The sequence below is a fragment of the Propithecus coquereli genome, unplaced genomic scaffold, assembly GCF_000956105.1.
Source record: "Propithecus coquereli isolate 6110/MARCELLA unplaced genomic scaffold, Pcoq_1.0 Scaffold14, whole genome shotgun sequence".
In the NCBI taxonomy this organism is placed as follows: Eukaryota; Metazoa; Chordata; class Mammalia; order Primates; family Indriidae; genus Propithecus; species Propithecus coquereli.
The window spans coordinates 3,498,756-3,515,524 of NW_012138302.1; the positions used below are offsets into that span (position 1 = coordinate 3,498,756).

A 16,769-nucleotide genomic window follows, 5' to 3' on the forward strand; every position below is an offset into this window, starting at 1 on the left:
AGTTACTAGCCGTAGACACTTATGCTATTAATTTAACTCTAAGTCCCCATTTCCTCAAATATAAACACTTATACAATGGGGATAAGACTCACACTTATTGTTTGGGTTTTTTTAAACAATTAAATCATGTGTAGTGTTAAATTCCATGTCTGGCAAATAGTAAGTGCCCCATAATTATCAGTTGCTATTATTAATAATTCATTGATCTATATCTCCAAGCAGAAGTAAGTAAAGCAGCTCAGGGATTGAAGTCCTGAAAAGAAGGATATAAAAAATAAGAGTGTGAAACTCGAATATCTAGTCTTATACTACCTTATTTCTCTTATGCTCTCTATTTAAATGAAGACACAGACCTCTAAGGGACTTTCAGGGAAAACAGAAAAGTTTAGCTTATTAGGAAAATTCAATTCTACCTGCTTAGCCCAAAGGTTAAAATTCAAAACTGAGAGGTACAGTGCAACATGGAAAAAATTACCTTCTCCCACTCTGAGGGTTGGAGACGCAGAGGCGGAGGTGGCAGAACGGCGCGGTGTTGACTGGGTGGACGCAGGTCCACTAGGATGAAACACGTCTTCCACCCCTGCCTGTCCAGCCTGGGCAGGACCAGCCGCACCTCCACCCCCAAACAGGTCGCTCAGTAGTTCAGAATTGGTGGGAGGAGCCGCCGGTGGAGAGAAGTTCTTACTCACTGCAGACCCTTCTAGGCCCAGCAGGTCCACGTCCTCAGGGGGTGGAGGGGCCGCGGGCTCCTGCTGCTTTTTGCTGGGCTTCTTGGCCCCACGAGGCTTGTCACCGTTGGCATTGCCATGCGGACTGGAGAGAGTCAGAAGTTCATCGTCCGATTGCTCACTTTCCTGATTCACTAGGGCAGCGTGGTCCTCCTCACAGAACGACTTCTCCGATTTCTGATCTAAGGAAAGCCAAAATGCCCATAAATGGTTAGTTACTGACAGTAGCATTGCTGGGTTTTGCTATAGGTACATAATTCCAGAAAGAGAGAGAAGGATCCAGCCCTGAGCAAACAGTGCTTTCAGACCCTTACCAATATGAAAATGTGATGTACCTCACATTATATTCAATTGCCATTTGTTGAGCATCTGAGACACAGTACAGTACAGTGCTGAAGAGCAGAAACTCTGGAGCCAGACAGCCTGGGACTGAATCCCAGCTCCACTGGCTCTGTGACACTGGGCAAGTTACTTTACTTCTCTGTGTCTTGGTTTCCTCATCAGCAAAACGGGGTAATAAATAATACCTAACTCACAGACTACTGAGAATTATATAAGATGATATTATAAAGCACTCAGATCAATAGTAAGTAGTACCTACCTGCTGACTTTTCTTATGTATTCTTCAGGCACTATGCTAGGTTTTAGAAAAAGAGCATTATCTGCTAGTCCTTTGCTGATACCTCGCACTGTCCTTCTCCATGCGTCCTACAGCCAAAAGAAAAGCCTTTCTCCCACTGTCTGGAGCAGAAATAACCACAAACCTGTAGGTGGAGGGAATGACTCTGCTTCAGAAGGTCCTTACACCAGCCTGCAAGGAAATACTTTCAGCATAAAATGGGCAGCAAGAAAGAGGCCTCTTATGGAGAAAGATTGACATTCCGGGCCCTCCTTGTGGCAGATTTTCCCATGAAAAATTGTTATTTAATGTCAGATAGACCCACATTCCAAAGCAAGTACAGACTCATATCCTTTACTCTCAATTCTGAAATGCAAAAAGCTACGAAAAGGGAAAGGCTTTCCTAAGTTTGGTATAAACTTAGTTGGCAGAAAACTGACCAGAACAGATATGAAGATACTTATAGTCTTCATTTATCTCACTCGGGGTTATTATTTATATGTTCTACTGCAGAAATACTAATATATTTGATTATAGGTTGTTGTCTGAGATACCACTGAGGATATTAAGTAATATAGGATTTGAGTACCATATCACCTTTCTAAAATTCAAAAAATTCTGCATTCCTAAACATTTCTGGCTCTGAGAGATTCAGATAAGAGATTGGGCATCTGTGCTAAAACCTATTTCAGGCTGGGTTTTGTGGCTCACATCTGTGGCTCATACCTTAGCACTTTAGGAGGCTGACGTGGGAAAACTGCTTGAGGCCAAGTGTTCGAGACCAGCCTGGGCAACATAGTGAGACCTTGTCTCTACAAAAAAAAATTAGCCAGGCATGGTGGTGTGTGCCTGTAGTCCTAGCTACTCGGGGAGGATCGCTTGAGCCCAGGAGTTCAAGCCTGCAGTGAGCTATGCTCATGCCTCTGTACTCCAGCCTGGGCAACAGAGAAAGACTCTGTATCGAAACAAAAAAACTATCACAGAGCCTACAGGAATCACTTCTAAATTTTTTATTAAAATGGCAGTGGAGAGGTAAAAGTGAAGTTTTATTAAAAGCCCTTACTATGAGGAAGATAAGAGGTTAGGAAAACCAAGAGGGGGCTGAAAAGTCTACCTGTTGTCTAGATATCACTGGGTTTTTCAAGTTCGAGAAGTTGCTAGTCCATTTCTCAAAAGCAAATTACGAAAGTAAGCCTTTCAATTCAAAGAAATTTTATGAACAATTTTTTTCACCAAACACTGAAAACTTCTGTAGGCAACAGGAATACTGTCTCATATTGCTCACACTGGAGGACGGCCAATCAGGAGAATTTCAAATAGACCATCACCAAAGCCAGTTTCCTACCTCTTTCATTCAGAAAGTCCAACTACTCAAGTCTACACTGAACCTTGCAGGTCACCTCAGACAACTCTAAAGCAAAGATGGCCAGTGGGTATTGATTAGGATGCCAAGGCCTGTCTACTGATGGTAGCAGCTGGAAGTGCTATATTGTGAAGAATTCTGAAAATATCTCTAGGTTTGAGAGAAAAGAATACAGTGACCAAGCCCTGATTTCTGCTATGGTTGTTAAAGCAAGTAGCAGAGACACAGAAGCCAAGTGCATGCCTTCCCTGCACCACAGTAAGCTCAGTTCTGCCCTGCTACTGGTTATATCTCTCTGGAAGAAATGCCCAATATCATATTTTTAGAATATTTATTTAAGGCCAGGAGATAGACTCCTTTATGAATCTCTTTGTATTGTCAACAGTCTAAAGGAAATCCTAGAAAACATCACACTTATTTGTCAATCCAGGAAAGATGTGACCCAAAATACAGCACAGAGAGTGAAGCTAGAGTTCAGCTTAAAATGGCTTTTTGCATCAGTATAAGAGCATGTGTGGAGTTGAAAGTAGGTAAGTTGCCTGATTTGAAAAAGGAATGAGTGGGAAGGAGCAACTTGGATGACTTCTATTTGCTGCTGTGCTCTAGGCTGCTTCTGGGGCTAACCATTGTTATAGAAGAACCACATAATTTAATCATCGAACCATATAACTTAAAGAAGCGCTTGTAAATACCTTGCCAACAGAGAGAGGCAAAGAAACCGCCTTGCCCGAAATGCCTGGGGTTGTCTGGAGGGATATCTATTGGAGCCTGTCCTGAAAGACAAAAGGCCATGCAGCATCAATGAAACACAGGAAGTCAATGTGACACATAACAGAGAGGCTTCATCCAGAAAGAATTCATACCTCCTAAGACCAGCGTATCCTGATGCTCCTGGTGAGAAGAGAAGAGGATGCTGGGGTTGACATCTTTTGTGCAATAATGTTCCCATGGTGGGGTTAAGTCTACTACTTTGTCATGGGGCTGTAGTTCTACATCCAGTGTCACCTGAAATAGCTGAGGATATTTTTCTGGTACATCACATGCATCTAACTCTGGCCTAAAGAGGGATTTAAAAAAAATAGGATCAGTGAAAAACAATGGAACCAGCATGACGTTCAACACAGAAACTATCATAGGTTGACTCTTAGGTTAACTCTGAGGCTCATTTCTAACGAAGACTCAGTCATAACCAGATAAGTTACTTGACTTTTCTGAGCTTCAGATTCCTCATCCAAAGAAAGAGAAGAATAATCCCTGCTCAAAGAATTTGTCAAGTTGAATTTTAAGGGGAGGAAATAAATTAAAATAAATGAAATTAAAAAAAAAAATAATTTGGACGCTACTGCATGTAAAAACATTCTAGAAAGCAGGGCTGATGTGCTAGCCAGTATGCACTGGCATGGTCCAATTAGTTGTTAAAATAGTGAAAAGGCCCACAGCTACTGTCTTGAGCCCTTGAATGTCTCTACCCCTATCCTGGCCCCAGCAACCCCCACCTGTCACCCAGCTTCAGCCACCCCCCTGAGTTTTTAGATCACATATGATGTAGGTTAATGTCTGGCAGAGGGAACCTCCAGAACCCTGCTTCGGAGCCACGGCCAGGCATCCGCTCTGATGGTCACTGCTCCTACCACACCACTGATTGCTCTGCCACCCCTGCGGGGAAACACAAAGGGACACACAGGTGCAAGGGATCCAAAGTAGTGATACTTTGTTCCCTCTTTGTTTACTCTTACATGCTTACATGGAAGTTTAGATCTTTCTATTTGAAGTCTTTGATCTGTGTGTACATCTCAAGACAAATCACACTCAGCTGAAAGATTTAAAGTGTGTCCAGCCTCGCTGAGCTGCTAAGCTACACTCAGCAGTCCGGGAGCATGGGATTCCGGGGGACGCCGCAGCACAGAGCCACAGGGCCTCCGCATGTCACGGCTGCGCTGATTGAAAATGACTTTTGGCCCAAGCAGTACTTACTTGGTGAATTTTAAAACTGTTGTGTCCAGTGGTATGAATCCAGTATGAAACTGAAGCTGGAATATCTGCGTGTTGGTCACCTAAAAATACACGAGAGAAGCACATTACAATTGATCAGTGAGAAGGAAATCTGATCAAAAGATTAGATTTTTGGGAGCCAGGCTCCTTCAATTGTTTCTACATCGGAATCTTTGTTTACTCTGAATATTAAACAACCTCTCTGCTTAGAACAGGCTCAGCTTCATTTCCAACCTCTCCTCTCCATGAACTCTGCCTTGGTAAGCCATGTCCTCATCTACTAATGTCCCCGTTTTTCCACATTCTTGCACGTTGCCATACTTTGATTCATTGTATTCCTTCTATCCAGGATGCCCTGCTCCAACCCAAGGAACCCATCCTTCAAAGCCCACCATGAAAGGTCACATCCTCTCTGCAGACTTTCTGGGCCACCAAGGGCTAAAACAAACTACTCCTATTATAGCACCTCATCCTCCCTCTAATATGGTATTGTAGATATTTGTACTTGTGTGAACTTTGCTTGCAAGTGTGAATTTCTTAAAGGCAGAAACAGTTTTGTTCTAGTCAATCTTAAACACCTAGGCAATGGCTGGCACAATGCATACACTTAGCAAATATGTGATAAATTCAAATGCAATTATATGTAACATTATTCCTAACAGCCAAAAAGTGGCAATAGTCCAAATGTCCACCAACTGATAAAAAGATTAATAAAATGTGATATAGACATACCATGGAATAGTATTTGGCCATATATAGGAATGACATACTGACACATGTTATAACATGATGAGCCTCAAAAACATGATGCTAAATGAAAGAAGCCAGCTACAAATGACTATATAGTGTATGAGTCCATTATATGAAATGCCCAAAATAAGCAAATCCATAGAGACAGAAAATAGATTAGTGGTTGCCAGGGGATGGGGGAGAGGAATGGGCAGTGACTGCTAATGGGTACAGGGGAGTGATGAAAATGTTCTGAAATTAGACAGTGGTGATAACTGCATAACTCTTTGAATATACTAAAAACTACTGCATTGAACACTTTTAAAGGGTGACTTTTATGTGATGTAGATTTTATCTCAATAAAAAATTGAAAAAAAATCATTTAATTTCACATCCTTAGTAGAAATCTCTCCCCTTACACTGATCCAAGTGGGACACTATAAGAAAGGCCCAACTTCTAAAGAGTATGGTTTTCTAGAAGTTCAAGGGCTGCCACCTCTGGCACAGTTATCACCATGCCAAGGACTCTGGGGAAGTCACAATCTCTCTGAGCCTCAGTTTCCTCTCCTGTAAGATAAAGGAGATGAACATGAGCAACTTTTAAAGGCTCTTTCTCATTCTAAAACCACAAGTCACTAGAGCCCAAAGAGAGACGGAGAGAAGATTCAGAAATACTCCTTTTAAAGACTCAGATGAGTTTACACCCGATTCTTCCTGAAATCATACCTTAGCCTGCAGCCGGCTCCCGATGGTTGATCTCAAGTGATACATGGAAACGACCACATCTCCTTGCACAGTGATGTTCAAGGGAATGAAGATTTTTCCATCTTGGACACGGTACTCTCTATAAACAGGGACCAAAGCGTACATTGAAAGAGAATCCAATCTGGTACAATCACACAGACACAGGTAGAGTTCTCTGTGGCTCTGCCCAAGGGACCTGTTTGCCCAGGCCGGGACCCAGAAACCACTTCCTATCTTGAACAAAAACAAGACTGCAGCTTGTGCCAACTGGATCTGCAATGATATGGAGCTGGTCTGATGCCAGGCGCTCTCTTTTCATCCACCTGGGCTTCCGAATAGTGCAACTGCCCAACCCTGCTTTGCAGATCTCTTGTTCTACACACATGCGTCTAGCCCTGGTATATGTGCCTTTTCCTAACCTTAAATTGATAGAAAAAGCAGAGATAAAGGGAACAAAAAAATCCAATCAAGATCATTATAGAAACAGAAATGTCATGTTCTGTGAGGGTCTTAGATACCAATCCCCAAATTCAATCTGTTCTGAACTAAATTTAATTTTACATTACTACATACTCCTTTCTCTCCACATCCCCTACAAACTCCCACTGGCACTTGCTCTTTATTACGAATTCTATACTTTCTTTCATTATATCACCATCTACATAGTTGCTTACTTAGAAACCTCATTCATCATTGTCTCTGCCACTACCCTCACCGAATCCCATCAAGACCATCTCCTTCTTTAAAGACCAGGTCCTTTGATCCCCACTATTGTCTTACCTCTCATTACAGCTCATGCTGGTCCCTTAGTCTATACTACCATTAGACTTGAAAAGGGGCCATGGAATCTCTTGATTTAGTTGTCCTTTTCTATGATTACCACTGAGATTGAACTTTTTAAATACATATCAACCATTTCACAATGATAGTCTTGCAGGAAGAAGATGATCCAACTTACACAGGACTTGAGCAATGCACAAGAAGAAGTGAAGAAAAGTAACATGACTTACTTCAAGAAAAGCATCATGACTTACTTCATTCGTTCAAAATCCGTGCAGGTTGTATATATTTTGGTTTCTCCAATCAGTACATCACAGTAAGGGCGACATCCGTTTCTCTGTTTGTTAAAAAAGGGTATTGGACTGACAGTGATTGACTTAATTGTGAGAGGCTTGAAGTGAGGGCGATAGGGTTTATCTGCTAGTAGGTCACACATGTAGCCCAGGTATCTGAAACAGAAGATTGCCACTTGGTTGGGGCCCATCACACCAGGAGAAGCAAGCAATCTTTGCAATGAAGATAGCAAAAGTTTGTCCTTACAAATTATTAAGTTACCATAAAAATTTACTCTGTTAATTTCTCAAACATTGACTAGCAAAAGAGAATGCAGCCAATAATTTATGAAAGATTTTATCTACTGAGGTTGCTGTACTTCCCCAAAGAATCGATAGTGAACATATTTATTAAATCAAAAAGCTGATGGGAGCTTTACACTAGCTCAATATTTGAACATCTATTCCTATTTTATCTAGAAGATTAAACTTATCAGCTAAAACCTGGCTTTGGATACAATTTAGAATTTTCTCATCAGAAACACTTTCAATTCAAAAAAGTAAGGAGATACAATTTAAATAAGAAAAAGAGCTGAGCGTGGTGGTACACCTATCATCCTAGCTACTAGTAGGGAAGCTGAAGAGGGAAGATCACTTGAGACCAGGAGTTCAAGACCAGCATGACCAGCCTGAGCAAAATGCCCAGGGGGTACCTCCTAAGAGGTCTTACAAGTGAACAAGTGAGATTTCTAAAAGACCAGCAGACCCTCAGGTTAGTGTCCTAGGGAAGTCATATGTTAGAAGATTGGAGTATAAATAATAAAGTTTTATGTTTAAAAAAAAATAGATGCTAGGACTCTTTCTTATAATTGCGTATAAAATTATGAAGTTTTAGGAATTAAGTCTTTCTTCAAAGGTCATTATGCTTAATTTGAAGATGTGTAGGAAGACTGGAAATAGGAGATTTTATTTTGAACACTGGAGCTGTGGTATAGTTCGAATGAAATTATTCAAAAGAGCCACATTTTTTCACTTAGTTCTATGATAACAGAGCATCCATTATCCTATCACAAGCAATACTGAAAGAAAGATTTTCATCAAGAGTAACAGGAGCTCCAGTTGTTTTGTACTTCAAATTCCTTTTGTGTCCGCCAGAGGATGGACTTCATTGGTAAGTATAACCATCTATTGCTTGTATTTCAATAAAGATCTGTGTAGTGAAACAGAAAGGGTCTGGTCTTGGTGCTTGGGATGAAGGATGATGTTCTGGTTGTGTCCATGAGGTATTTTTAGACCTAGGGCAAAGCACAACCTGTCTGAATCTCAGTTTCCTCACCTGTAAAATGAGGGAAGTAGACATAAGTATTCTTTATTTAAAGTTTCCTTCTAACTTTAAAATCATAGATTCTCATATTGGGGGGCTTACGAAACTACAAAAACCCAACATCCTAATCCAATTCAATTTTTTTCCACGGTTCAGGATAATGCCAGATAAATTAAAAGAAAGTTATGAAAGCATCTACAAGGCAGATTTCAAACAGTGCATGATAGCAATTAGACCACGTCTGTGTCTACACTGCTTCTAGCTTACTTTACCTCCTGTGGGAAGGCGAAAGTCCAATTCCTGGTCGCTTTGCATACAGCAATCGAACCGCTGGGCCAGGAGTAGAGTAGAGATTACAGAAAATGAACATAGCACCAACCAGAATTGACGATGCTGCCCGTCCATCCTTTCAAAGAAAATGCATAAACTCATCAGGAACATGATCAAATTGGCCATTCTCCGGCAAGAGAAATTAAGAGAGAGAAAGAGGAGAAATCCTCTTAACTAGGTAGGGGTGCCTTTCATTTCCAAATGGTTGACTTGAAAATGCAAATCTCTTCCAGCTATATAAATCACAAAGCAATAAGAAAAGATTTATTCTTAGGATAAAATTGACTCTATACTAACCTAAGAAGCCCAGTAAATTTGCTTTGCATCTATTTACTGAAAAATAATGTAATCTTCAAAGTAACTTTGGACTTGTAGCACCAAAAATAATAGGCAACGTCTTCCTGTTAAGGACTGGAATTAAAGACCTCACAGGTAAGGTAAATGTTGCTTGTTGGGATATGCTATATATGTATTTCTCCCAAAGTATGCTACTACATTCACATAAAATAAAGAAGTTAGGCCAGGTGTAGTGGCTCACACCTGTAATCTCAGCACTTTGGGAGGCTGAAGCAGAAGTATCACTTGAGACCAGGAGTTCAAGACCAGCCTGGGCAACATAGCAAGACCCTGTCTCTACAAAAAATTTATAAATTAGCCAGGTGTGGTGGTGCACGTCTGTAGTCCTAGGTACTCAGGAGGCCGAGGCAGGAGAATTACTTGAGCCTAGGAGTTTGAGGTTGCAGTGAGCTATGATTGTGCCACTGCACTCCAGCCTGGGCAACCGAGTAAGACCCTGTCTCAAAAAAAAAAAAAAACAAAAAAAAAAAGGGAAGTTTCACCTGAATAAATCTGTTATGAACTGAATATTTATGTCCTCCCAAAATTCTTATGTTGTAATCCTAACCCCAATGTGATGGTATTAAGGAGGTGGAGATTTGAAGAGGTGATCAGGTCATGAGAGTGCAGTTCTCATGAATGGGATTAGTGCTCTTATAAAAAGAAACACGAGAGCTTGCTTTCATCTATTTCTGCTCTTGGGCCATGTAAGGATAAAAGAAGACAGCCAGGAAGCAGGCCCTCCCTAGACACTGGATCTGCAGGCACCTTAATCTTGGACTTCCCAGCCTCCAGAACTGTGAGAAATACATTTCTGTTGTTTAAGCCACCCAGTCGATGGCATTTTGTTACAGCAGCTCAAGCTGACTAAGACAACATCCAAGAACATCTCTGACAGACGGTGAGCCAGCCTCTTCCAGTGCACTTTCAGTGACAGTGAGATTACCAATACTTGAAGTAATCTATTTCAGTTTACGGAGTTCTTCCTTATACTGAATATGTTGAGTTGAATTCTATTCCTCCAGAGCTTCCACTCAATGATCATCATTCTTTCCTTCCGTGAAAACAAAAAATAAATCTACTCCTTTCCCCCTGTGACAGTTCTTCACATATGTGAGACACCCTCCCTTTCCATCAACACTTCTATTTCCATTTAAAACAAACCCAGTCCCTTCGGTTCTTCCTCATTTGATATCTCATTTTAATAGGTAACATTTAGCACACGTCTTCTAAACAGACACAAGTTTTAAAACAATCATCTTAGGTGTGCTGCCGAGATGTGAAACATAAGATATGAGATGCATTCTCACCAAACTAAAGGGAAAATATCATTTTCCTTAGTCTGGGCACTATGCTTTTATTAACATAACCCCAGCCCAGACTAGTATGAATGTAGGCTAAATCACACCGTAAGCTCTTATTCATCTCTCTGTCCACTAAAACCCCTAGATTTTTTCTCAGAGGATCTGTTAAGCTAATAGACAAATAAGTTTAATCTTTCAGAATGAGAATTCAGGACTTTATATTTATCTTGTATTTAATTTCACATTGTTAGTTTTTGTTAAATGACCAACCTGCAAGAACTTTTTAAATCCAGATTCATATGTGACCCTCATTCTAAAAAAACTGATAAACTAGATTTCCACATCTTTGTCAGAGTTGTTCATTAAAACTTTAGGTGACTAAATTAAACCTTCTTCCAGGAGGATGCTAATCCGTTAATCACCTAACTTTGGAAGCAGAGAGTCAGCCATAACTCAACTAAATGTACAACAACCTAGCTCAAATTTCTCCCTCTTCACTATAGTAAACTGAGAACTATCCTTCAGGAATCCAATAAACTATCTCAGCTAATCTATTAGGCATGTTGTGAAATGTTCTGTTGGTTTGATGTGTGTGGTCATAATGTACCAATGGGGACTCCTTTTTTTCTAAGAATGTAAAATAATCTGTGAGAAAATTTACTAGAATTTTGCCTTGAATTACCATCAGGCTCAGCAGCCTGTAACTCTCCAGAATCAACCTCCTCCATTGTTGGAGGAGTATCTCCTCTCTTCATTTGCCTGGCACCTCTTCTTCCTGTTTCCTCAGAGTACACAGGAAATCTGTAACTGCTTCTCCAAGTGCTTGCAGCATTCTGTCACATAATTTAAGTCTAGAGAGTGAATCAATTTTAAGACCTATGGGGCTCTCATACTATCTCACCACCTATCAGCTTTGTCTTAATTATCACTGTTACAACCTTTCTAGCTTGACGTTTGTTGCCTCTTAAGATTATACTATGTGTCTCAAGAATTTGTTGTTGTCCTTATTTCAAACATAATTTCCTTCAAAAAGACATTTTTCTTAATCTTAATTCTTTTTAGAATTTAGGCTTCCTAAGCCTCTTTTAACAGATCCATGGCTCTTGGATATGTGTCCCCTCCTTTTCTCTGTCATGTAGGTCTTTTTAAAAGTTTTAATTTTTTAATTAAAAGACTAGGATATGCTTATTATTTTTATAATCTAGTAGTATATTAAGATAAAAATAAGAGCTCCCACCCCAATTCCATTTCCCAAAGGCTTGGCATAGATGTCCGACTCATGCGTGTCCTTTGTAAGTGAGACAATAGAACATATATTTTGTGGAACCATAATCCTTTGTCTCTTTTTTTCCTCTTCTTCACTGCATTTTTATTCTTTATGACCGTGTCATTGGAGGTCTCTATCAAGCCATCTTCCTTACACAGTTGTCAGATGTAGGCTCCCTGAACTTTTAAAAAATTCTTAAGTGAAGAGAAAATCACCGAGGTGCTTACAGCTGCTTAGTCCCTAAAAGTACTCTGTTCAGCTGCACAATCTATTGTGCCTTGGAAAAGAAAACTCTTTGGTCTTTAACACTAAATTCCTACAAATACTAAGTAGTTTTCCTTTATTGTCAAGAGTTTAGGGGATATGAAGTAGAAAGAAGAAAAACTGATGTTCAACTTTCTTCCCTGTTTCAGCCAACTAGCTCTCAAGAAATCATCAAGTAATATTATAGCAAAAAAATACACCCTAAAGTCCACAGAAGCAATGAATATTTCCAGCATTTATGCTCAGATTCCATTTGCGTATTCATCTGTTCATGTGTTCAAGCACTGTTCAAACATTCATGCCTGGGGTACAAACGTAAGAAAGTCACAGTTGTTTCCTGCAAGATGCTAACAGTCTGGCAGCAAAACAGGCAGGAGAAGAATTTATGATGATGCAGGGTATTAAATAGTGAATGCCACAGAAGACATTCAGACACAGTGGGAACAAATGTCCATATTGTGAAAATGCTCACAAGTCAGAAAGATTTTACTGAAAGCTGAGCTTCAAAGGATAGGCAAGAGATCTGAAAAGGGCTGGGGAACTCTAGGAAGTCAACGGTCAGAAAAATCATCAGTCCCACCAAGAACTGCTCTAAAATATCTATGTGACTTCTTACAAGGGCATCAGTGTCTTCTTTTATTTTTATTCAAACACAAATAGGAATAAAAAATAAATATGCCAATATGTTTATTTCAATTTCATTCACATAAAACTCAATGGCATTATTACCTGTGCAGCCACAACTCTTGCTTCTATCTCTTTTATAATATTTAGCACATTCTACAGTCCCCACGTTATGTGGGTTGCATACACATCTGCCTCTCCCATTAGTACTCAAGCTTTAAGCCAAAAGTAATGAATAGCTATTGAATATGGGCTCAGTAAATCCTACTGAACTCAAATATGACCTGCCCACCATTGCTGTACAGGGCCATCCACACTTGACCAAACCAAACCATCACCACCACCACCAACAAAAGGTTACTCACCAAGCAGTGGACAACACAGACGTTTTTGGGATTCTGTAGTAGCCAGTTATACATATTCCGACACACAGCAAAGAGGTTGTGCAGACTGGGGGCCTGCCTGATGGGCCAACTGCATTCTGAGACCTAAGGGAACACAGCAAAAGGAAATGAACTCTCCCAGTGGCTTTCTCGCCATAAGCAGGCACCACATCAAACGAATTTCTTCTGGAAGTGATATATCCTCTTTTAACACAGCCAGGAAGAGTTGGGAGCAGAGTCCAATGCAAAAAGAAGGTGTTTAACACAATAGTTTTTTTAAGTAAAGAATTCTATTTCAGTAAAGGTATGAAAACACATTTTGAAATACACTTGAAATTAGATTAGGCCATTTCAACTATATATTTGGATTTTTTTCTATTCTGCAAGGTTATATATAATTTAATTTCTACTAAGTATAAAATGCTTTGATCTCCCTAATAAATGCTTAGTTATAGGATTATCTTACAAATCCTGCACTATCCCTAATTTTATCCCAGCTCTCATGATAACATGAAAAGTGATGCAGAGTGAGCCAAAGGCAGACTTGTAGATGGATCTTACTTTTTTCACTTTTAATGAAGGGACGCACAATTCTCGGGGGTGGGCTTCAGCATTTTCATTCATTTAACACACATACTCATTTAACACATTATGGAGCATCAACTATGATCTAGGAATGCTGCTTGGCTCTGATTCACGCGATAATCATTTCAGACAGGTGTTAATATATTCTCATTTTGCAGATAAGAAAACTGACTCTTGGAGGTTGTCTTGTCCAAAGTCACACCGCAGGTCAGCACCAGTACTACAGCCCAGGTGTTCTGAATATAAATCATTGTGCTACAGCAGCAGCATAGGTTGTGATTATCATTTGCTGCAAAATATTAGACATGAGCCTCAGTTGATTAGATATTTACTGATATAACTAATAAACAATAACTGATATAACTGATATAACTAATAAACAATAAGGAGAAGCTTAAATTTGAACAAACATCATGACCTCTTTCAGCCTTTCTTTCTTCACAAAGTGTGGTGAACAGTACCTACCTACATACCTCACAGAGCTGTGGATATTACATAAGAATGTCTTCAAGGGCTTAGCTCAGTATCTGACACATACAAAGTGATCAATAAATGTTAGCAATTATTATTGTTATTTTATCAGGTAACTGCTAACACAAAGCCTTAGGGTCTGACAGAGCCAGCCATGTTTAAAAAAAAAAAATGAATGAAGTCCTGCAAGCTAAGAGTTACAAGGCCTTGTTAAGGAGCTGGGAGAATATGTAAGGAGAGTGACTCTCTCAGATCTGCATTTTTCCAAAGATCTCTCGAGCTCCATTATGGAGAATAGAGGGGGAAGACAAGAAGTCAAAGGCAGGACACCAATGAGGAGACTGGTGAAGAGAGTAAGTAAGGGATCACGGTGGCTCAGCCCAGCTGAGTGCAGTGGGGTGCAGACACACTTGAGAGATTCAGGACAGCTGGACACAGGACTCGGCTATTGGTCACACGGTGGCAGTGCATGCATGTGAAGGAGTGGACCTCAGAGAGAGTCAGGGAGGAAGAGTTAAGGATGACTCCCGGGTTCCAGCTTGGATGGCTGGACAGGAGGATAGAAGTAAGCTCCATTTACTAAGTCAGGGAATTCTGGAGCAAGAACAGGTTCTGTATGGATAGTGTCATCAAAATATTGATACTTCTGCCCTAAGAAAACCCAAATGTCTCAAATTCCTTATGTTTGACAGGAAAGGGAGGCAGGAACACTGTTTGGTTGGCCCTTTATGGTAACCAGACAATAACTAATCAAAACACAAATGGGAAATTATCTGTGGTCTCTGTAGAGCTGACATCTGAAAGCAAACGTGAAGTTTTTCTCTCTGGGGCTTCCAAGAAAGCCCATTCTTTTTGGTTAATTTGTAACTTTTCTCTGTAAGATGATTGTGGGGCAGTGGCTGGGTACCTTCCAGGTTACCCATTCTCATATATCTTTGGGAATGACAGGTATGGTTTATTATTTAAAGTGTTTGACATAGCTGCTAAACAATACAGGGTGATCCAGTATTGGGCCTCTGTCAATTTAAAAACTCTGTAATGGCATACCCCTTTTACCCAACATGATTCAGGGCTGTTTCTGACTAAATCTTTACCCCCAAATATATTTCCTATTGACGTGTTCTCAAGGAATGGAAAGGACCTGTTGACTAAAAATATAAAATAACTGGGAAGATAAATTTTGCTTTTAGAAGAATTACAAAATGTACATTTGTACAAGCTTCTTCCTGTCTGCGATGTTTTTTTCATCCCTTGGTAAACTTCTACTCGTCCTTCAAAACCCAGGTTCAAGTGCTCTCTTATCTCTGATAGTTTCTCTAATACTCAAACACAGAAATGTTTAGTCATCTTTGTACTTATGCCCTTGTCTATTTTTGTCTATTATAGCTTTTATCAGTAGAGCAACACGGTTAAGGCCACAGGCTGGGTTTTCACCCTGAATTTACCACTTACTACCTGAACGGTGACCCTACTAACAACCTATCTAACAGAGGAAAATAAACTATCAATCGGAAAGTAAGGGAAATAAACTCACAGCACATAATTGCCCCTTTAGAGAAAAAACTCACAGTACAACTGCCCTTTGCTGTGATTAAAACACCTGCAGCCTAACTTGTCATCTCTAAGAGTTTCATTTTCACAGCCTCGAAGAGCCCTAAACGGACAGTAGGGGTGTGAATTCCCCACTTTGGTTCTCACCAGTGCCAGATTCCAGGGACTCAGATAAAGTCAGCCTCACAGAGCAAATAAAGAACACCTGCAACAACTTTGCTGCTGCTTCTGTTACCTGTCTGCTAAAGCAGGGGGAGAGGGGAGCCATTTTTACCCTTTAAAAGCACCAAGCAACTTTCTTCAACTGCCCCAGCACTACCCTCCTACCCTCTATCTTTTCTTCAGTGCCATGGCACCTCTCTCTCTTTCTTTCTGTCTTTCTCTCTCTCTTTCTTGGTGTGAGAACTCTTTCTCCAATCTGCGCCATGAGCTCCCCATGAGGTCCCCATGCTAACACTAGCTGATAAACTTTGGGCAAGTTATTTCCTCTCCAAGCCTCAATGCTCTTGTAGAAAGCATAAAAGGGCATTATAAAATTGGTGTAAGAATTAAGTAGCACAACCTAAAAATAGTAAGTGCTAGCTTATTGTTAAGCTGTGCTGAATTAACTGTTTATATCTGTCTCCTCTTCTAGACACTGAGTTCCATGAGAAAGGAGACCACAATTTATTCATGTCTATAACCCCAGGGTCCACTGCTCATGTGTTGCTCACATGGCAGGTGCTCAGTGGGCATCGGCTGAGTAAATGGATGAGTAAGAGAATAAAGGAATGAACCCCATTTGGCAATCTCTTTTTATAATAAGATTTATCTACATGTGCAGTATCTTGAGGAAGGGACAGGTGAATCAATTTTATTGTTTTTTTTTTTAGACTGCAATAGAGTAAAAGCATAGGAAATTTGTTTCCCCAGGCAATATTTTTATAAAAAGTTTTAAAAATTGCATGTTACTCCCACACACACCAAATGTCAATATCTGTAATGAGTCTCAGCTAAAAGTTGGCTAAATCATTCTTATCACAATAGGATAATAGCTCCAGAATCATTAAATCAATCAAGTAAATAATATTAATTTAAAGTACTCCATAATTATATATTTACTT

At 40.0% G+C, this 16,769-nt stretch overlaps 1 protein-coding gene across 2 annotated transcripts in view; it reads right to left on the reverse strand.

Moving 5' to 3' along the window:
- The window catches only part of DNAJC6 (DnaJ (Hsp40) homolog, subfamily C, member 6), a 140,313-nt gene that overhangs the window by 27,684 nt on the left and 95,860 nt on the right, over window positions 1-16,769 (reverse strand). For both annotated transcript variants that reach the window (XM_012639475.1, XM_012639474.1), the window contains exons 5-12: window positions 13,042-13,164; window positions 8,824-8,957; window positions 7,210-7,404; window positions 6,158-6,275; window positions 4,685-4,764; window positions 3,574-3,767; window positions 3,403-3,483; window positions 476-910 (exon numbers count right to left, since the gene is read on the reverse strand). In XM_012639475.1, the coding sequence (XP_012494929.1) occupies window positions 476-910; window positions 3,403-3,483; window positions 3,574-3,767; window positions 4,685-4,764; window positions 6,158-6,275; window positions 7,210-7,404; window positions 8,824-8,957; window positions 13,042-13,164 (1,360 nt within the window). The remainder of the gene's footprint in view (window positions 1-475; window positions 911-3,402; window positions 3,484-3,573; window positions 3,768-4,684; window positions 4,765-6,157; window positions 6,276-7,209; window positions 7,405-8,823; window positions 8,958-13,041; window positions 13,165-16,769) is intronic.